The sequence below is a fragment of the Perca fluviatilis genome, chromosome 22, assembly GCF_010015445.1.
Source record: "Perca fluviatilis chromosome 22, GENO_Pfluv_1.0, whole genome shotgun sequence".
Taxonomy (NCBI): Eukaryota; Metazoa; Chordata; class Actinopteri; order Perciformes; family Percidae; genus Perca; species Perca fluviatilis.
In genome coordinates, this window is record NC_053133.1 from 10,094,898 (window position 1) to 10,117,632 (window position 22,735).

The following is a 22,735-nucleotide window of genomic DNA, read 5'->3' on the forward strand; positions in this document are numbered from 1 at the left end:
ACCGTGACCCTAAAACCGTGATACGAACCGAACCGTGGGTTTTGTGAACCGTACCACCCCTAGTGTTTACAGTTAATGTGGCTGATTGGACCTTTTCCAGGACTGTGTGGGTGTGGTTAAACTGAGTGATTGACATCTTCCTGAGTCCACTGTTAGTGTTGTTGCACCTGTTAGGGCGGAACAAAAGACACCTTTGTTATCCTTATTGGTAGCAAGAATTTGTGACCTAATAAGTTCCCATCAAAGCTCCGGCCCACCTTCAACCTGAGCAGAGCTCTAGTCAGCCAGAATAACTGATGGGTGTTCAGAGGCTTTAAGAAACTGTTCATTCGGTTGTCATGTCCGTTCATTTAAAATTAATTTACTTTCTTCAACACTGCTGTAAAGACACAAATGCCATCTATACAGATACAACTATTTAGATGTTACGAAATCCTGCTCAGAACATAAGAAAAAGTGTTATTATGGAAATGAGAATCTGCAAAGAAAACAAGACGGTGTGTTTGTTTTCAGGAGGTTTTGGCAGTATGTATTAGGTGAGGCGGTGCAATGTGTTTGGGCTTTCAGACAATGCAGCCATTATCAGATACAGAGATGTATTAGAAAAGAGGCAACGGAGAAAGAGAGCTGTTAGATATGTCTGTCACTCAGACATTGACAGGATATTGGATGGTGTGTGTGTCTGCATGCAGGGTGGGGGTTCAGAGAATAAGGTGGAGACATAGGCAGGACACGGAGGGTGAAGCTGTCACACTGGTTCTTTTTACAATAGCAAGACAGCGAAACAGCAAGACAGCACAATGTATCAATATAGCAGAAAAGAGCAGACATGGATATAGAATTATAGATAAATGGCATACATACATACATACATACTGGGGCTTCTTGATTGTACATGGTTATATGCTTATTCCGACTTTTTAGTTTTGCACTTTTAGAAAGTTGGGGACTCCATTTTTTTTTACCTGACTTTTAGTCCCTAATATGGGTCAAGCTTCAAAAACGCTGTAGCCTACATTTCCCATATCACAACAAATAGCATATTTTCCGTTATACCTCTCTTGCACGGTGTGTGTGTGTGTGTGTGTGTGTGTGTTCACGTATTTCAGCTTTCTGTTAGAAGTTTGTAGGGGAGCGCGAGGCACAAAGTAACGCAGGGTTAAATGTAACACAGGTTTTTTAGGTGGTTGCACAGGGTAGAACTGGATGTGCTTCAGGGCATGTAATGACATTGCCATTAGACGTGTTCCAGCCAATTTGGAATTCTTTTTACTTCCGCTGTCTCTGAGAGAGAGAAGAAATTGTGTTTTGGCGTCATGTAACAATTTTTTTTGGTCAGAAGTATTTTTCGATTTCTAAAGAGTGTGTGAAAGTTAGTGTATCTAATCTTATATTGCCTTGATCACCGTCCTCTTGGCTAAAACATCGTACCATTTTAAAAGATGTGACCATCGCTTGGCAAGTGCTTGCCAGTCAACACATCACAGCGGGGCTAGTTGTAACGCGGTGTTACAACTAAGCTGCACCTATAATTACACTACAAATGGAGCCATTTTTAACTCACAAAGTCTTTTATTTGCATTAATGTTTCAAAACCAATATTTTGAAAGTACTGAAGTACAGCGTGAACAACTATGTATTGCATTTCTTTTGTCCATAGAATGAGAATTTTTTTTATTATTGTTTACATTTTATTTTTATTTTTCATTATTTTTCAATAGATCCATAAATTAAACTATTATATTATGCAGAGTTTAGTAAAGAAGTGTTTTATACAGTTTTATTAGGTGTATAGCACAATGCTATTGAATTATTTGTGTTAAATCCAACTTTTTAACAAGTGTTACAACTAACCCTCTATCTAACCCCGCATATGGGGCAGGTTGTAACATTTCACCTATTGCCACTCTCGGTGGAATTGTTCAAGAACGGTAGGTCCTATAAACAAACTTTCAGTGCACATTTGTAACAGAGATATGTATGTTGCTTGTATAAAAATATGAGCAGTAAAACTCAAATGGTTTGAGAAATATTTAGCCAAAACCCAAAAGTGTTACTTTGTGGCCCGCGCTCCCCTAGTCTCCGAGGCCAAGCTGAGATACCCCAAATGACATCACTTCAATCAGGATAGACTTCCTTGCAATTATGAACATATTTATTTTACCAAAAAACATGTAAATGTACAAGTCTCTGGAGATTGGACTCCATCGAAACCAAATGTCCTAAAGGGTTAAGGAAACCCAAACATATCCCCGATGGAGTCCAGACACTGGTGGTGGTGAATGAGCAGAGGAACCAACGACAGCCAAGCGCAGATGAAACCCAAGTCCGAGGGCGTGACCACCGGTGGCAAAAGGTGAGGAGGCGGGACGCACTCTATTTCCTGAAACGACAACTGCCAACCGCGGAAGAAAGAGCAGATTTAAAGGAGGATGTCATGCTGTGATAGGCTCGTGACAAATGGCCGACCCTGATTGGTTTAACTAACAACGACACAGCTGGATCTGATTACTACTGACAAGTGATGTACCATGAAACAGCTGATCATTATGAGTAATGGAAAAGGTATATGAAGTCTTCCTTTAAGAAGTAACGCTGAGCTTCATTAGACATCATCAGGGTTATCTTCTCAGACGTCCAAGTTGCGTTTCTTTAAATTGTAACGGTAGTTTTTGTTCAGAAAGCTGCTGTATACCTATCCTTGAGCAACCACTCTAGATCAGTCAGATAGTCTGTATCTCTGCAACACTGCTCTGGTCACTTCAAAGCCCAAAAGCTATTGCTTTGCTACTATTTGCAAAAGTCGCTGCAGTTGCACTTCCACAATCAAAATTTTCACCCTAAACATTGAAGGAGAAACATAGGCTCAAGGCTCAAATATATTAATACTGAATACACTTTCAAAGATTGAATCAAATCTTTGATCTTTGATTTCATCATCATCATGCCGAAGTTTATAGATTATGTCTCGACTCGCACGTTATTAGTATTCCATGACTTCTTTAGGGAAGAGGCAAAAAATAGAAGGAGCTTGAATTCTTACGTTACGGGTAGAAAATATGGGGGAATAGCTAAAAGAATAAAGCAGCAGATATTTACTACAGCTTACAATACAGCACACAGCTGTCTGCCAAGGCGTGTCTCCCAGTGTTTCACTACTTCCAGGATAGTGACCCATCTTTTTCCTTTTAATCCTAGAGACAGAAGATCCTAAAAATGTGTTTTGCTGAATCACTACCAAGCTCTTTTGTACCATTCACTCTCCTATGTGTCCTTATCTCGGTCGGTTTTCTTTCTGTATCCTCCCGCTCTGCTGCTCTCTTCTCTTTCTCATTGATTCTCTGTTTCTCTTCGTGATCTATGGTTCCCTGTGTTCTGCCAATGTAAGGATTCCTGAGAGCAGGAGGCTCCAGCTCGACAGCCCTCTTTATTCAATAAGACAGGAATTCCTCCCTGTCCTCTCTCCGCAAATGGATAACGAGGGAGCCTGTAAGCATAGATGGTGCTGTTCAATAGAGCTGCAATTTGGACTACTTGTCGTAATAATGATAGTCCATCTGGTGCTGCCTACGTTCTTGCCCATTTAGAGTTGACTCACCAAACCAAAAATTGCAAACCATACACATTGGCTGATTGGGAACTCAACTGTTAACCAATAGGATCTTTTCTGCCTCTTAGCTAAGGATGCTGGGCTAAGAAGGACATTATTCCAAAGGAGCACTAAAAGGAATAGTTCTACATGTTGGGAAATATGTTTATTTCACTTTTTTTTGTGCCAAGAGTTAAATGCTGAGAAGATTAATCTGTTAGAGAACAAAAGAGGTGGCTGGAAACAAATGATACAGGTGACATGTTGTATACTGCAATGTGGTAGGGGGGAAATACATGTAGATATCTTGACATCAGACAAAAATGTTTGAGGTTTAACGAACCAGTAATCATTTTGGCGTGTTTGTGTGATGCATTCACCCCAACTCTTACCCAACATCATGATGCAACTCAATCAAACCAGCCAAGTGTGAACAAAAATAAGTCTCATGTGTAATCTAATAATTATGCGGATAGAAAAATAGAGACTTCCGGGAAAGAGTGGTGTACTATAATGAGGTTAAACCAGAAATCAAGCCACTCTCTCTTGAAGTGGAAAGACAAGGAGTCCACCAGCATGAACTGACGAAGGCTAAAATGTCTGAAATGCATCAGTGCCTATTTTTTGGGTTCTCCACACTTTATTTCACTCGACTTTGAAGTAGACTTCACTCATGCTTCTGATGGGAGAAGAGCCCAGCATCACTTCATGTCTCTACACACTTCTTCACACAGTGCAATTCATTTTCACCTTTGTCACACTATGACAACCATACAACCACATCTAAAGAAAATGCAATATGGGGCGCCTGGGTAGCTCACCTGGTAGTAGAGCAGGCACCCATATATAGAGGTTTACTCCTCAAAGCAGCAGCCACAGGTTCGACTTTGCCCTGCGGCCCTTTGTTGCATGTCATTCCCCCCTCTCTCTCCCCTTTCATGTCTTCAGCTGTCCTATATAAATAAAGGCCTAAAATGCCCCAAACCTTATCTTTAAAAAAAAAAAGAGAAAAAAAAGAAAATGCAATATGCTGGTTCTCTGAGGCTCTTAATCCAGCTGCATAAGACCTTTCAGGTACAGAATATTCTCCAACAGAGAGACTAAAACCACAATCAGACTTAGCAAAACCATCTCAGGTAAACTCCCTATGCTACCAACCCACAGACGCCACACACCAAAGAGTAGTGGAGTGACTCAGAGGCCTTGTCCTCATCCAGATGCCTCACACAAGCACTGAGCTGAGGTGAACCTGGAGCCTTCGTGTCCCCGCACCGCCTCTCAACCAGCCGGCTTGGCCCGCTACTCCACTAGCAGAAGGCGGGCCAATTAGCCGATGGGTGCTATCAAAAGGCCAACCTGTAAGGCGATGGAATCACTCTATTATGGATGAGACTCAGGAAGCCTGGTCGGCAAGGCAACGCTCTGACGGTGTGCGGTGACTGCTGATGTTGACGTTTGTTACCGATCGGCTGATAGGAGCTCGGTCCCCTCAGGTTACAGGGACAGCATGCGACTTGTGTCACAGATCACATGTGCATTTATTGTTCATGGTGAATTGTGGACATGGCAGTTGGCAAATGAGGGTATACTTTTGACATTAAAGTGACTTTAAAAATGACGGAAGAGTATTAGGGCCACATGTGAAAAATTTATTTGAGTTCTGAGTTTAAAGTCAGAATTCTGTAGTTGTTTTTTTTAAGTCTATAAGTTTTTTTTTTTGTTTTTTTTTAAAGAGTCAGAATTCTGGCTTTAAACTCAGAACTCAAATACATTTTTTACATGTGGCCCTAATCCTCTTCCGTAAAAAATGACCATATACAGTATGAATAAGTAATGACAAGGGAGAGATCAGGCTAATAACGTTTAAAAAATGACCACCACTTTAATATGTTAGTATCAGGCTATTCTTTGGTCACCAAAGTCCTTTTTTGGAAAATGCTACCATAAATTGGGTCTCATAAAAAGCTTGGGAACTGGCACCCCTGCATGTCCTAGTGCAAATCACACAATATTTTAAGTTTTCCCAGAGACCTATGATACACACTGCAATATTGGAGGTAATTAGGCTGTTCTATAACATTTTAGAATTATGCTTGTGGTCAGAGCAGGTTTGTCACAGAACTGCTCAGAGCATAGAGTGTGTTTACAGGCCGGAGGTACTCAGAGAAGGTTTATGGGTAGAATGGGACAGAGGAAATAAACTGTACCTCGTATATTTAACAGTATTACTCACCTTGAGTACACAAATGGTTCCTGCATGTTTATAAGAGTTGAAATATATGTACTGTATATGCACATGCAGTATGCATCACCAACATTAGTAACCCTATCATGCTGGCTTATAGTTTAGCTGTTTCAGCCCCTTTTGTCTCTAAATCTGTCAAACACAAAGGACACATACTAGTTATTAGTTTTGTAAATATAGTATAACCATCTTTAAATACCATATATGGTATAATCAGACAACCAAGTGCAGGCTATTTTGGATTGTTTCTCTGTATACATTCTTTCATAATTTAGAAGATTCACGTCTCAAAACAGAATGGTAACTCCAGACTCCAGGATAATGTTTCACATTAATTTAGCAGATATGGCGGTCAAATTATGAGCCATTTGCCACTCGGTGCAATTTCACAAACATCAAGTGACACAGGTGGTCTGGCAGGAAAGAAACGCTGTCTTAAAACTGCCTGTAGGCTGCAAAATGTCAATAAGTTACTCTGCTATGGCCGAGTTTCTGTCAGTACTTGCCCCAGAGCCCTCCTGGTTTTCAGCTACACATCTAATCAGTGAATGATTTACACCCAGGGATGCTGAGTGACTACAATTAGCTCCCTGCTAGGAAAATCTGCAGTAGAAAACCTTGCCTCAAGTCTTTCTTCATGCCAAAAAGATCAGGTCTACCAACTATTAAAAAGTTAAGAAAGTTGAAGAAATCACATTTGAGAATCCTTCTAGCTAGGGCTGGCTATTATATTGATATATAATTGTAGAGTATAGAAACAGTTTGTCTTTGAACAAACATACAATTTTACTTTACCAAGCTGTTCCTGCTATGTGACGAGTGACCAATATATATATATATATATATATATATATATATATATATATATATATATATATATATATATATATATATATATATATATATATATATACACACACCAAATCAAAATTTAAAATGTTTCTGTTTCTGTTACTCTTAATGGACAATTTTTATGTTTCAGATGGCTACTCTGAGGTCATGGTGGCTATGTAGAGTTTATGTGCTCTGTTTTGACTCTACCTCTAATAGTGTTTCCTTGCCAGTATATCTTCTTTCTGTTGACTAATTGTCAGTTATTTTCTATGGATTTTGCCTTACTGGGAACATACGGTTGGAAATAGTGATAGAGCTCAGTGGAATCAACTTAACTGTGGTTATACTGGGCAGTTTACAGTATAAATGTGTGAATTTGTCTGAATGTAAAGCTGGAAGTCATCACCTTTCCTTGCATAAATCAAGCTTTTAAAGAAACAAATTATTAAAAAAATACATAAATATGGGTTTCCTTTGCCATTTTCTCATGATTAAAAATCTAATAAAAACTCAAGTCATAAATCAAATATAGATTGTAATGATTCATTCAAACAACAAACTAAACAACTATTCTGCATCTACAAATATGAGTTCAGTTAATTTAGTTGGATTTGCACTAATAATTTATAGTTATTATACAGTAATGCTTGTTTCAATTTATGTTGAAAGGCCAGCTTTAATTTTACTGCTGCCTTTACTAACTCTTTGTAAGCTTTCAATGTTGATGAATCAATATTGTGCATTTTGGTTAAATTAAATTGGTATATATATATATATATATTAAATTATGCAATATGAGTAATTTGCCACAATGTTATGTGAGGGTTAATGACCGACAAGGTGTCCATTGTCAGGTATTAATGGACGACAGCAAGGCGTGACCCGTCCGGCGCGCAGCGGACAACTTGCCACCCTTAGCAACGGGAGATATTTCTAGTCCACTCAGCCTGAGAACCCTTCAGCTCAGCTCCGAGCCAGAAAGCTAACGCTATGCTAGCAAGATTCAAAGTCATACATCATACTGTTTTACTGTTCAGGCCATTGCTTATGTCGAACTCTGGATCGTCTTAGATTTTGTATTTTGTAATGTGATAAGTGTTGTAATTTCCTGGTTATAAAGGCTGCAGTACAATCAAGTGATGTAATTTTCTGAACATACCAGTTCTAGCTGTTCCTTTAACTACTTAGTCATTATATCCACATTATTAATGTCGATGATGATTATTTTGTCTAAAATCTAAGCACCAACTGTCAACCCTACAATATCGACATTGAGGTATTTAGTTAAGAATATCGTGATATCTGATTTTCTCCATAACGCCCAGCCCTACTTCTAGCCCTGATATTTATGGGGATTATTAAGAAGAATTGTAACTTTTTTGCTGATAAAGCAGATCCATTTTCAGGGGATACAGTTGGTAAAAAAAAAATAATGAAGAGGAATTATGCCACAACTAACACGGGTGTCACAAATGTAACATCTACAAAAGTCTTAATTTAATTTGTGTCAAAATGAAATGTCTCTTGCTACATTTCTAAGTATTCAGCAAAGAAGAGATATTATATTACAACATCCAGTGAGTGTGTCACGCAACTCAACATGGATTTCTCTGATTGCATGACAAAATATGTGGGCGATGGTAAGAAGTGGATCTATCTGTCCAGTAACAGAGCCTGGGGCAGAGCAGCTAGGAGTGACCTGGGCACATGTGACTCGTTGGAACATGATCCCAGCCTCCTGGGAAAGCCTGCCGCCTCTGACCACCCTGAATTATTCATCGCTTACACACGGAACCACTGGCGAGTGCGCCAGGGTCGTCAAGGCAACCACAGCCTCCCTGCCCACACCAGTAACCACAAACCCACACACACATTATTTAACTGCTGTACTTGAAATTATACTGTAAAATTTGCATTTGTAAAATAAAAAATTGCATTTAATGATACCCCAACTGTCATCTGCACCTCATGACCAAGGCAGTGTGATTATTGCAGAGGTTGAACAGGGGCATTGCTTCATATTTAGCCCTGAGCACTTACACAAATGCACACACTCAGAAAATACATAATGCACAACATGTTCACTATCTCCCTGGCCCCATTAGGACAAAATGTCACACAAATGTCACCCTAAAATGTCACAGTCTGATCATACATACTGATCAGAACAGTGCCTTTTCTGGTGAATCATTTTGGGTTGTATTTTTCCAAAAGCGTTTTGATGACTTAAGATGTTGGAAAATGACAAAAAAGGCATGTCTGGATTATGACATCTGACACCAGCTGATGTCTTATAAACTCACTCAGCGGAAAGTTGTCAATCCTAAAAAGACCAAACCTCTACACGGCTGATTGATATTATGCTAATTTTGGGATTAACTGTAATCACATAATTAACTATGCTGTTTAAGATGATATCACTGCACACAGAAACAGATTGCAACAGTTGCCATGAGTCACAAAAGCATGCAGTTTAAAGAAACACACACACACACACACACACACACACACACACACACACACACACACACACACACACACACACACACACACACACACACACACACACACACACACACACACACACACACACACACACACACACACACACACACACACACACATCCGAGCGTTTCTGTCAACAGCTTAATTGACAGCCTTACATGGGATGCCCCATTGGCATCATCTAATGTTGCAGTTGTCAGTCATTAAAGATTTAACAGCTCAGTAATCTGTGACCAAAGATATGTCTCAGAGAGAGAGAAAGACTGTGTAGACAATACAGGGAGAAAGATTGGGAACAACACACACGACAATAACAAGTGGCTGCTGAGGAAAATCAGGCGTGTGTGTCGCCGTCTGTGTGTGTGATTATAAATCATTTAGGTCAGTGCAGGTGTTGTGTATTCTCTAGGATTGGGTGAACAGACTGACACAGACACCCCAGTGGCATCGAAATCTGCTCTCTTACCAAAGCCAAATGACGTCAAGAACCCTGTGTGTGTGTGTGTGTGTGTGTGTGCGCTGCATACACTCAGACATGGAAGCTAAGCCCATACATACAAAGTGTACTGTATGTAGGAGGAAAATATGGCTGCATAGAAACCACAGCAACAATTTAACATTTATTTTGTAAAATAGAGAAGATTGAAAACTTAAGAAAATAAAAGAACTGAATACTTTTCCATGTAAATGAAAGTCTTGAGACTATCAATTGTAATAGTTTTTCGGGGTCACATTGACCCGTTTTAAATTTTTGTTTTATATCAGAAAATATGGGATGTAGAAATAAGCACTGAAAATGTGTAGAAGAAAAATGTAACAATTTAAAATGTTTGAAAAAGCGAAAACAAACTGAAAAAAGGCGTCAAAAACATCAGGAAAAAAAGTGTTTTTTTCAAGGTTGACGGGAAGACAACACAAGGGTTAAACGGCGAGTAGCATCATCGAAAGTGATGCTTTTCCTTTTTGAGGCTATTTTGGACAATTGTGTAAAGAAGTCAAGTGGTTAATATACTGGTAACCGCCATGGCACAGGAGAGTGAAGGAACATTCAAACTTCATTAAGAGAAATTTTAAGTAAAAACACACCAAAGTACCAAAGCACACGGTTTGACTGCCAAGTGATTTCTGGGAAATGCAGGGCAAAAACATCATGCCAGCAAACGCTTATCACTAAAAATAGCAAATAAGATTTTTCATATTGTTTAAACACATATTGTTTGAGTTGTATTCAGTTATATTCAAGCCTACGTTTAGTCCAGCAAAATAAATCTCTCAGTTCTTTTCTGTGGCCTAGTCATCAACATGACTGTGAGGGCAATGTCCCATGTAAATATGGCTGGGAAGACACATGGCTACAAATGAACACGTGAATGACAACAAAAATCCATGGGAGAGTGAGAGAAGCCTCAACTGTTTGTATACACACACACACACACAGACACACACACACAGACACACACACACAGACACACACACACAGACACACACACACACACACACACACACACACACACACACACACACACACACACACACACACACACACACACACACACACACACCAGTTGCTTTCCATTATTCACATGCCACTCAGAGGCTGAGCATGCCGACTGGTAACATCAGCTGTGACTGGAATGGAGCTCTACTATTCCCCACATGGTGACAACAGCACTAAGTAGTTTGCATTGGACTGGACTGTGCTTTGGCATTAGCATAGTGCTGAAAACAGCTACGGTAGTTATAATGCCAATGGTACAGTATGTGACTCAGAATTTTGCAGTAGGGCTGCTGGGCGATATGGCCGAAATCAACATCATGATATTCATTAGAATAGTTTATAATGTCGATAGAGATTTTATGATTTGACGAACAGACTGTAAAAAATTATTAAGTTGATGTAAAACCCAAACATGTATTCCTATTCCTATAGTTAATGTTACAAAGATTTTGGCATCTTTCATATTTTGTAATCATGCGTCTCCGTTCGTATCCGTTCCATAATTATGGCTAAAAGTCAACGAGTAACTAATGTCACACGCTAAGGTCTGTCCACTACATTTCGTGTAAATCGGATCATAGATTTTTGAGATACCTTGCTGACAGACAGAGGGAACAGATCAAATCCTTGGTGGAGTTAATGATTAAAACTGACATTCAGCCGAGTCGAGCCGAACCAGCTTTTATTAATTCATTCATCCATCTGAGACGGGATGTGTTAACAGATGGGAGTACACCGGAGCAACTTTGCTCTCTCTTTGTTATACAGCAGATTATCTCTGACTAAGCAACCTCGCTTTGTCTCTGGTGGGCATAGTGGCAAGATTCAAACACTTAATGTGACTCAGAGTGAAACGCTGCACCTGATGCCTCTCATGAGGCTTTGGCATTTCCTTGTTGTTGTTGTTATTGTTGTTGTTGTTGTTGTTGTTGTTGTTGTTGTTGTTGTTGTTGTTGTTGTTGTTGTTGTTGTTGTTGTTGTTGTTGTTGTTGTTGTTGTTGTTGTTGTTGTTGTTGTGTTCCTAGAGAAAGCTTCTGTGGTAAGAAAAATCATCCATGAGTAGGGTTGGGCATCGTTAGGGTTTTTTCCGATACCGGTGCTAAAACCAAATTTTCTACGGTACCCAACCCTATCCATGAGTCAAAATATCACAAATCCCAACAGAATGAAAAGAAGGTAGACTACTGAGCACAGAAATAGCTGCACGTGATATACCGGTAATGAGGAGGTTTTGTAACCAGACAATGTTTTTGACAAAGATGGAAACCAAAACATTTAAGGTGATGAACATCTCGGTCACATGGCGCCTGCTTTGAAAGCTTTAGACTAGCGCCAATCCAATGCAAAAGCAGCACAGTGGTGAGAGTTTCCGCATTGCACTTGGCCTTTAAACCAAATTGAATATATTGTATCTTGAATTGAAAGCACTAGAAAGAGTTCAGAACTACCACTTTAGACAAAATGGGAGGATAGTTAAACACAGTTCAGGGCGGCTGTGTGTTTGTGGCACCGAGCGGAGACAACTCTTATGCAATATTAAGTGAAATTTCATCCCAACTGTGAGACAGTGTCACACACAGACAGGAAAAAGAGATTAAAAATCCATTATCTCGCTTTTAATTACTCTGTGTTATGTAAAAGCTAATGATAAAAAAAGATATATAAATAGCTCAGCGCTTTCACAGCCCACCTCCAGTACTGCATGTGGCCTTGCAGAGAAAGCGTTTAAAAAGGACTTGACTGGCGTCAGCGTTTCAATATGGATTGAAACTGAAAATCAAAAACTCACAAGGAGATAAATGAAATTAACTCGTGGCTGTGCCATTGTTAATGACATTGTCTAATTTGCTGAGAAAATGACTTCTTGAGGGAAGACAATCGGATAAACAAAAGCTGATGAGCTTTCGGAAATATTTCCGCAGTAAGCACAGACTGGCAGATCTGTAGTGCTAGGCTGAAGCAAAGCGAGGTGTTACAAGTTAGTAGGCCATTAATAACTGGTTTATCACCCAGTGGCAGGCTGTACTTTCTGTCAAATGTAATCCAGAGCAGAGGAAATTGACAATACAGTAAACTCAGCCATGAAGTCAAATCCGGGGAGTCAGCACTAAAGCTGCCATCCAAAAAGTTTTCCAAAAGACCGCAGTCTCAACAACGTTTACAAGGAAGGTTTAGGTGACCTAGCTCCCACCTCCAACCACACCTGTTATTTAGATGAAATACTCTCTCTTCATTATCACCCTCTATAATACCTGTGGTATTAGTACAGCTGGGCGATATGGAGAAAATCAAATATCACGATATTTTTTTACCAAATACCTCAATATCGATGTCGCCGCCAAATCGTAGGGGTTGACTTTTGGTGCTTTCACAAAAAATTTAAACAATGAGGTTTTAGATAAATAATCATCAATAATGTGGATATAATGACTAAGTGGGTAAAGGCGAACAACAGAACAGCTAGAACAGAAAATTACTTTACTGTAATGCAGCCTGTAAAACCATGAAAAGACAACACTAGTGTCGTATCACGATATCCAACAATTTAAGACGATATGTAGTGTCATGTATCGATGTCGATATAATATCAATATATTGCCCAGTCCTAGGTGTAAGTGTACACACACACACACACACACACACACACACACACACACACACACAGTCATGACAAAGTCCAGTAAATGGCTCCAATGAAACCAGTTCAACACCGTCCACAGACATAAAGAGGGACATCAGTCAGTCACCCTGCTGCTGGCTGTATAATGCCTTCTAACTGCAGCGTTATACTGCCAGATCGGGCTTCTGAAGCTGGACATGGCAACACTGTTCACAAAGCTAGTCAATAGGTTATAGCTTTGCCTTGCTTTAACTACGTCTTAGGGTCAAATAAAGATATATTTTTTTGCATTCTAGTACCCAGTGCAACTTCATCTACACTGAAGTCCTTCTGGACATCCACAGTTACACAGAATTAGATCTGAAAGCTGCCCAGCAAAAATTCTTTTGGCAACTTGACGCTATGGGCTGCTCAATTATGGCAAAAAAAATAAATAAAATAAAATAAAATAAAATGATAATCACTATTATTTTGGTCAATATTGAAATCACGATTATTTAACAAGATTAGGCTACTCATTGACTTTTGGAAAGATGTTGCATTTATTGAAATGAAAACAAGAGTGAATAAGTTACAGTAAACAAATCAACAGTGAAAACACCTTGAACTGTGAAGTTTCCCTTAATACTTTTCTCGTTGACTTCCCTTCAGAACACAAGACAAAATAGGAGTTTACTTGCAAACTGTAATGCGCAAAATAATAGTTTTTCTCGATTACATTGTTTTTGAGATCGTTTTGGGATCAAAATTCAATTAATTACACAGCCCTGACTTGATGCTCAAACCTTTAACATTTGCTCCATGGTTTCTTAACAGTGTTTTACAGGCGTAAAATGTTGCCCTCCACCCGGCTTTACAGTTCTCTCACCTCTGGGAGATCCAAGATGATGATGGTTAAATTAAGGGCCATAAATGACTCACGTTACAGTGAAAAGCCCACTTTATACGAACTTGGATGCTTTGAATTCCTGCAACACATAACTATTATGTCAGGAAGCTGAAAACACAGTGATCACAGTCAGATATGAAACTACTGTTACCACATTTATTTAATACTGCATTCTCTTGGCAGGACATGCCAAGCATAACAAGAGGCTGCCATCAACATACATTCAGAACTTCTTATAATGCTATCACTCTTATACATGCAGAAATGTTTTGACTGTTGACTTAAAAAAAACTTAAAAGTGTATTCTTAAACCAAAGGTTTTGTATTTCCTATGTTTTTAAAAGGGCTATAAGCACACATTTAAAAGCCAATAGGATTTGCGGTTTATATTTTTTGCTTCCACAGACTGACATTTCTAAAGCGCAAGTAGCCAATAGAAAATAGAAAAATCTGAGTGCCTTGACTACAGTACATTCACATGTAGGACAAAGAAAAGCTTGTAGAAGAAAGGGCAAGATGCAAGCGCTGGGGGAGGATAATAAAATGCAAGGACGTGGGAGGAGAGAACGTGAAGCCAAGTCAGGAACTTGAAATAAATTATAAATAACACAATGGTAATAATACCATCCGTGATCACTAATCGCTCGTTGCTGACGTTCTTTGTTGTTTCTTGCAACAAAGAACTTACTGAAAAGATTGGGTTTTTGACATGTGATGGCCCAAAGTAAATGTCCTTTTGGTAATGTTAGGGGACGATAGTCAACTAACTCAGCCCAGAATAAGATACATCATCTAAGTACAAAGAACAAACCTTTTTACATCTCTCTAACTTTCGTCCTCTGTCCGTCATGTGAGCTTGGACATTTTAACTGAATAACCTGCAGCATCTGGACTGAATCTATTCCCTGCCTCTCCAAAAGGGGAACAGTGTGGCATGCCAAGCTTGCAAATCATGTGGATATGTGGATGTAGGACTTGTATGACTGTCAGTTGACTTGCCAGGATGTTCCTGTGTGGTGTGTCTGTGTTTTGTGTGTGCAGCCAAGTGTGAAAGAAAGCGAGAGACTTGCGGTGTAACACTTTATGATAGCCGTATGCATTCAACTTCAGCTAAACAGAGGCGATTTGCTCTGGAAATAAAAGAGGATGTAAAATAGACAGATGTGCCCTTGATAAAAAAAAAACCAACTAATTTCTCTCTTTAACCATGGGAGGAAAGCTTGTTAGTTCTGCAGAATCTTGAAAGAAAGAAAGAAAGAAAAAAGAATAAACATTGATTCTTTTTAAAGGCTGATGGAGTGTTAAAGTTTATTGGCATAACACTTGTAGCCTGAAGGCTTTTAACAATCCCTTAAGTCAGGATATCAGATCAGAATAAAGCGCGCTCTGACAAAATACCTCTTTCTCAGTTAAAATCTCCTCTTGCTGCCCACATTGTTGCCTGTGAACCCATAAGATTTCTTTCTACAGAATAAAGCCTCAGAGCATGTGCTGCTTTTGTTAGAAGTGATACTATCTGAATGCTCTAAAGTGGAGGCTCTCATGTCCTGTTGTTAAAAGGGTTCAAGTCACAGAACCCTGAAAACACAAAGATTTGTCCATGGAGCCACTCTGAATATTTGCCCCACTCACTTCTTTGGGAAGGTTTTTAAAGTTGTTGACTTAATATTGAATTACATGGGTATGTTGTGTTTATATGGGGAGATACTTAAATATGTACTAAATTTAAATTTGCCTTGTGGCTTATACGGTCTACTGGGGACATTTTCTATTGGATTATATTAGAATGAAATTATGCTACGTCTGATTGTGCTTAGTGACAATAGGCTACTTCTCAGCTGAAATGTTAGCCCACTTTGAGAGCACAAATAAGCCCAGATAGGGAAATAAATAAGGTTGAAATGCTGCCTACATATTCCATCTATAATATCAACAAATGCCTTCAAAGAAAATTCAAAAGTGGCAAAAAGGACAGGATGGAACTACAAGCCAGCTGGGCACCTCACAAAGACCCTGTTGTTACTGAAACAACACAGACTAAACATGGGCAACAATGTGCCTCAAATGCATTATTCTTTTGAAATAATACAAAAATCATGCAGACTAATAGGAGGGAAAGCACATCTGTCGTTTTTTATTTTTATTTGTTTAAATGTTGTTATGTCAACGTATAACGGTCCCGGTTCTTACCTCTACACTGAACGGCTGCTCCTCTCCGTTCACGGCACATAAAATCCACAGCAACAACTGCAAGCATAGCGTCCCCATACAGCAGCTATTAAAACATCTCCTATTGCGGACCGCCAAATAAACCATAGTGAACCCCGCTGTTGTCGCTTACTGTCTCGGTTCAGTTTTATTTACAGTCGATACAAAGAAACGGACAACGGGGATAAATCCTACACGTTTAGCAGCAACATTGCTGATGTCTTGGTGTCTCTGTTGCGGTGCCGAACACAGAGGAGAGGAGAGGGAAAGGGAAGAAGGAACGGATTCGTCGACCGCAAGCGCCGCTGCTTTCGCCGCTGTTTCAGGAGGTTATCCCCGGGGAAAGTCTCGCTGTTAACGCCTGTCAGCAGCCTCCCGGTCCTGCAGTCCCCGGGTCAGTCCTCCGGTACGCCGGCCGTTGTTCCAAGCGGACGTGTCCAGCCCGTTTTCTGCACCGCGCGGCATAGCTGCCCGTTTTCAATCGTGTTTCCCACCGAATGCGCATGCGCGTACTGGCACGAGCGCCCCCCCAATCCCACTTCTTATCTGCCAAATTCTCCTAGAAAAACAGTCCACAGTTAAATTTGAAATGTTTTTCACAAGCAGAGTTTCTTTATTCTGTCAGTACGCCATAGCTCACTTGTTCATGCAAATAAACAATAAGTTAACTTTTTAAATGTGGAGTTCCGAGTTTTTCACTGTATGATTTTACCTTTGTACCCAAAGGGCAAGAGTGTCAGTTTACCTGAATACAAAGACAACTTCATCATTTTCGAAAAAAATAAATAAAAAAATAGCACAACGTAGCCTATTTAATAACACATTATTTAACTTGTCAAACACATCGGCTACAGGTAAAGGGTTTCAGCAAAGTGCTGAACCTGGTTTACTTTGGGTATATTTATGAATTTAATATTTGGAAAACTGCAGTCAGAAAAGTCAGTCATAGTTTGAATGTCATGGCAATGTTACAACCATGGCCTATATCAGGACAAAAGTGGTTGAAGCCTTGCTTTAATATAGTCTAAATTACTTTTTTCCAGTGAGTTGCATAAAAAACACTGCCAGTTAGGCTATATGAGAATAGAGATCCCAAAGAAAAAGGTTGTTTTATGTTTACATTGTTTCTTTATATTTTTTTGCCTTCTCATTAAATGATGTAGATATAGGCCTATAATACTAATACTTTCAATCAACCAATACAAACTTTCACGTTGTATCATACTGTGTTTCTGTGTGTGTGTGTGTGTGTGTGTGTGTGTGTGTGTGTGTGTGTGTGTGTGTGTGTGTGTGTGTGTGTGTGTGTGGTTTAAACAGTTGTGGCTTCTCTCACTCTCCCATGGGGGTATTTACTTTATTTCATAAATCCTTCAAGGCCACTAGAGGGCGATGAAGGGCTCAGTGCTTATTCCATTTAACAACAACCCAGTGTAAGAGTGAGTCTTCCATGGTCCCAGAAGTCTCTTCTGTGTCTCAGCATTGTTTCCAGTAGGTGATGATGATGCCACTGTCTGTCATTGTAGTTACTGTAGAGTAAGTAATGTAATCAAGGTTTCATGGTCCTGCTTTTACAGGCAGACCTTTCATCAAGGTCTAATCATCTTTAAATGTATAAAGCATACTGTCATGATTTAATATATCATATTTTAATAGTAAAATGATGTTATGCAAGTGCTGTTGCCTGGCAAAAGAGTTATTCACTGACTTTGTGGCTCTCCCGTAATACACAAACAAACCTGGATCTAATGAAAAGGCCTTTCTCTAATCTCCTCGGATAATAGAGAAGGGTCAGATGTAATGAGCCAGATCAATGATTTTCCACTTAGACTAACACCAGGGGATGAGGAACAAGTCAGTGTATCAGCGTGTGAATGTGCCACAGAAAAGTTAGGTGAGCCACACCATTAGCCCATTGATGGGGTTTCAATTTGCACGTATGTACACACACACACACACATACACACACACACACGCCGCCGCCGCTGCCGCTGCCACCCTCCTTTGAGGAATTCTCATCAATCACATTAAATGGAAAACTCAATTTAAGTTTTGGAAAAACATCAGCAACATTAAAGTCAGGAATAGAACTGTTTATCACAACGATCTGTCTGACCCATGAGTCTTGAGTTTCTATGGGACACACTGTCACACTACAATGGTAAAAACAAATATTATCATGCTCAACAAGTCATAACGGGACTAGTAATAACACATTTCACACATGTGAAGGAAATGTACATCTAGATACAGTAAGTGAGAAACCCTGTCTGATACGCCGGGGTTGACATGTGACAATTAATTAGGGGTTGGATAAAGGATGTGTAGTGCTGTGAGGTCTGCTGACTCACACAACAATTAGTTCACACTGTGTGTAACAAGACAGATTGCGGACTCATGCATTGTTAATTTACCTTTTGCACAGCTGAGCCCAAGTTTATAATTGTAGAGGTTTATGGAAGACACAGAGATGGTTCATTTACCTAATTAGTGATGAGAATGTAGACCTTAAATTACCATGGGAATCCACAGTTGGTCAATGATTCCACCTAACCTGACAAGTTCTCATTTCTTCTTACTGTTGAGATAATGCTAATGTCCTCCTCTCACTCAAAATAGTGGGTTTTTTAATCCCACACGACACTTAAAAGGACCAGTGTGAACGGTTGAAGGGGATCTTTTGGCAAAAATTGAATTTAATATTCATAAATATGTTTTCATTAGTGTATCACCTGAAATGTAGAATTGTTGTGTTTTTCTTTAACTTAAAATGAGCCCTTCATATCTACATAGGGAGCAGGTCTTCTTTTAGGAGCCCATCATGTTTCTACAGTAGCCTAGAACACTGGCTGAATGAAGGCCTTTCACGTTTTTACGTCACCCTGAAGGCCAGGTTCTCTACATGTTTGGAAAGGGAGGGCTGAGGGAAGGGGTATGCTAGATGCCACTAAATCCTACACTCTGGTCCATTTGCTGACTTTAGCTAGCTACTGTAACATGATGTGTGGAATTCCAGCGAGAAACTGAAGCTAGTAGCAGTAATAATGCTAACCTAGACTACATATAAGTACGTTTTACAGGTAGTGAGAAATGAACTGTGACTGCCCCAAACCACCAAAGTGCAGTACAGATTAAAACCATAGAATCCCTGTCCACAAATAATGTTAGCATTTTTTAGAGTGATGTTAACATGGGATTCCTGGTGTTTGCCTGCTACACTACTTAAGAGCACAGAAGCCCCGTTGGTCTGGATATGATACCATCAGCAGGAATAAAAAATGCTTTTACTATCAGTTATACCATAGAAATATACAGACACTAGATATGTACAGTAGTATGCCTGGTGTGTTATTTTAATACAAAACTTCATATTAGATGACTGCAGACAAAACTTTACCCATAAAAAACTGTCAGTGTATAAATAATCTGCCACCTGTATCTGCTAACGAGTCACACTCTGAAAAGCATGCCAAACTGGTCACCACAGCATAGATCATAGAGCCTGACAAACGTTTAAAGGGACAGTTCAGATTTTTTTTAAAGTGGGTTTATATGGGGGGTACTTATCCATAGTCAGTGTATTTCCTACAGTAGATGGCAAGCTAGTTTGGAGACGCAAGCAGGAGTACCGGCACGGAAGCTAAGCAATGTGCTGCTGTGGACGGGGACAGCAGTTAAATGTATTTTAGCCATTGTGCGACTTTAAAGGGGTTAGTTTGGATTTACCAAAGGAACACAATACCACAAACCAACTTACCGATCGAGGCAGCAGTAGACCTGTGTTATGCAGGGTAAAATTACTGTTTTTGTGAAAGGAGTTTGGTGGTTTTGAAGAGAGCATAGTTGGTAATAATGGCTTCAGTTTCCCGACAGAAAGGGCTGTCTGACGTCAAGGTAAAGCGGTGAAAATATTCTAAATATAGCATACACTTAAACTGATATGGTTTGTTGGGACTGTTTTTAGGTGTATAAAATAATGACTTCACAGCAGTACATTGCTTAGCTTCTGTGTCGGTACTCCTGCCTGCTTCTCCAAACTGATGCCTCCTCTGTAAAAAAAATATCTGAACCATACCTTTAACAGCCATTAAAGCCATCAAAACAGGTGTTTCTTCTTTACCAGTATCTGCAAAACTATCAACCACCTCATTACAATTCATGGCTCTGACCAGTTTGCTAGATGCTAATAGCTAATTTGCACTCAGCTGAAAGGTGCCCTAGGTTTCCTTCTTGGGTTGTTCCACCCATTGTTTTCTACCCACCACATGCAAAGGTATTGATACTGATAATGTACAGAATCGTGTCTATTAGCACTGAGCTTTTATTTTATAAAATTATTTCTTTATTATCATACTGTATGTTGACACATTTGTTCTTTGTCTGAAAGCATCTCTGTGCTCCTTTAACATCAGTGAAGATGTGTTCTTTGCATTGCATTTGGTTGAATTTTCGTTGCCGAATGAACTGCACGAACACAGCTGTAAAGAATTAGTAGTGACACAGAAGTTGTGTCCCTTCTCTTTATCCCTTGGATTTCATTAATTCCACTGCGTTTAGCTGTGATAAGGTTTACAATCATTTTGCCATTGTGAAAGTTTGACTTCCTTTGTTTGTTCTACTTGCGCTCGTTTAGAAGTTTGTTGGCTGGTTCAATCATTTTCTCATCCTGACTTCCTCTCTCCTTTTCCTATTTCTCTCGCTCTCACCGTTTCTCTTCCTCCCTCTTCTTAATGATTTCCTCTCACACTTGATAATCCTGAATACCCTTTCTGAAAGGTTCTGGCCCTTTCCAACTGGCCCTCCCACCGGCACAGAGCTTTGCCAGGATCCTCAAAGCCTCCCTTTCCAAACATGACTGTCTCATAACTGCTGCATCTGCTCCCAGTCAGACCTCCTGGATCTCCTAGCAGAATGAATCCAAAGCCTCCCGTCTGTCTCCCCTTCTCTCCAAGTAAAGGAATTACATGAAGAGTATGAGGAGAAGCTGAAGAGATGAAAGTGATCTGCAACGAAGCACTGATTGTCCCATAGTGATTGTATTATTTGAGGTATTGTTAAACCTATTGCACATTAGTTCTGGAATGAAAACATTCTGAGTACTTCTGCTTTTTTAATGCAATAACATTTCAAATCTACCTCAATTTATCAACAAAAGGCTACGCAGACATTTCCCTCTTTTACTTCTGAGTAAAGGCGCTGACACACCAACCCGATTATCGGCCGGCGGACAGTCTGGCGAGGTCGGTGACTCGAGTCTGTTTGGTGTGTCTTGTAAGGTCGTCAGTCGGAGGGGCCGTCGCCTTTAATATGGGCCGATTTGACTTGTTGAATTGGCCAGTGGGCAGTCGGACTAAAAACACTTGACGATGAGCGTGATGAACGCTTCTCAAAATCTGACGAAAATCTTTCAAACTGACCTTTGTCGATCAAAACAGACAGATTCAGCAACTGTATGGCCTATTTCCCGCTTAAAATGTTTTCAGAAACACGTTTCGGTGAACTATTTTCGTAAAATACAAGATCGTATTCCGAACCGGCCACCATCATGGTCTGGCTTTGAAACTAGGGAGAAGCCAGACCCACGTGACGCGTTCATTATTACTCGTAGATTTTTTGGGCGACAATGCAAATTAGCGCCACTTGCTGTTATGGAGACGTATTATGTCTCACGCACGCGCAGAGCGTACCCTCAAGTCGGCGTCGCTTCAATGTGTTCCGAGGCACTTTTTGGACCGACAGGAGCCAAATGATCAGTCTGACTGCCTTTCTGCCGACGGTTGGCCCGTCGGCTTGGTGTGTCAGAGCCTTAAAACTTGTCTTACACCCAGACTTCACAGCATGTTCAGGTCTTAAAGTGCTTCCTGAGGTTGGGTTGGGTGGGATCACGTTCAGATCCCGTTCTCTCTCAATTTGGAAGCACAGTGAGAAGCCGCCCTCTCAACAAGGTCTCGGATTGATTGCCATGTTATTGTATGGCCAGCTGAAGCCAACTAAAAAAACACTCCAGTAAGAAATAACTGCTCTCTTCCAACAAGAGCCTTTTTTCACACTTGGACCATTTTACTTGGGTCTGAACCCAAAATCATTTCGGGGTTCTTTTCACCCTCTCACAGGGTTGCTTTCTTTCAGATGGAAATTCTTCCTAATCAAGAATAGTTTGCGGTTGTCAGCATTACTTTTTATTTTGTGCCACTATTTTAATTTGAGCTCTAAAATGTCTAAAGTACTCACAGCACTGTATATCAAGACATTCTCATTAAGAAGGTTTGGTTCTCGCTTGTCTTTTCTTTTAATAAGTGGTGATAACGAATGGGGGTGTTTGGGGGAGGGGATGTGTTCATTCTGTAAAC

The 22,735-nt window shown here is 39.9% G+C and overlaps 1 protein-coding gene across 2 annotated transcripts in view; it reads right to left on the reverse strand.

Moving 5' to 3' along the window:
• The window catches only part of LOC120552479 (matrix metalloproteinase-16-like), a 92,066-nt gene extending 75,570 nt beyond the window's left edge, over positions 1–16,496 (reverse strand). For both annotated transcript variants that reach the window (XM_039790576.1, XM_039790577.1), the window contains exon 1: positions 16,371–16,496. In XM_039790576.1, the coding sequence (XP_039646510.1) occupies positions 16,371–16,496 (126 nt within the window). The remainder of the gene's footprint in view (positions 1–16,370) is intronic.
• Between the last annotated feature and the right edge of the window lie 6,239 nt (positions 16,497–22,735).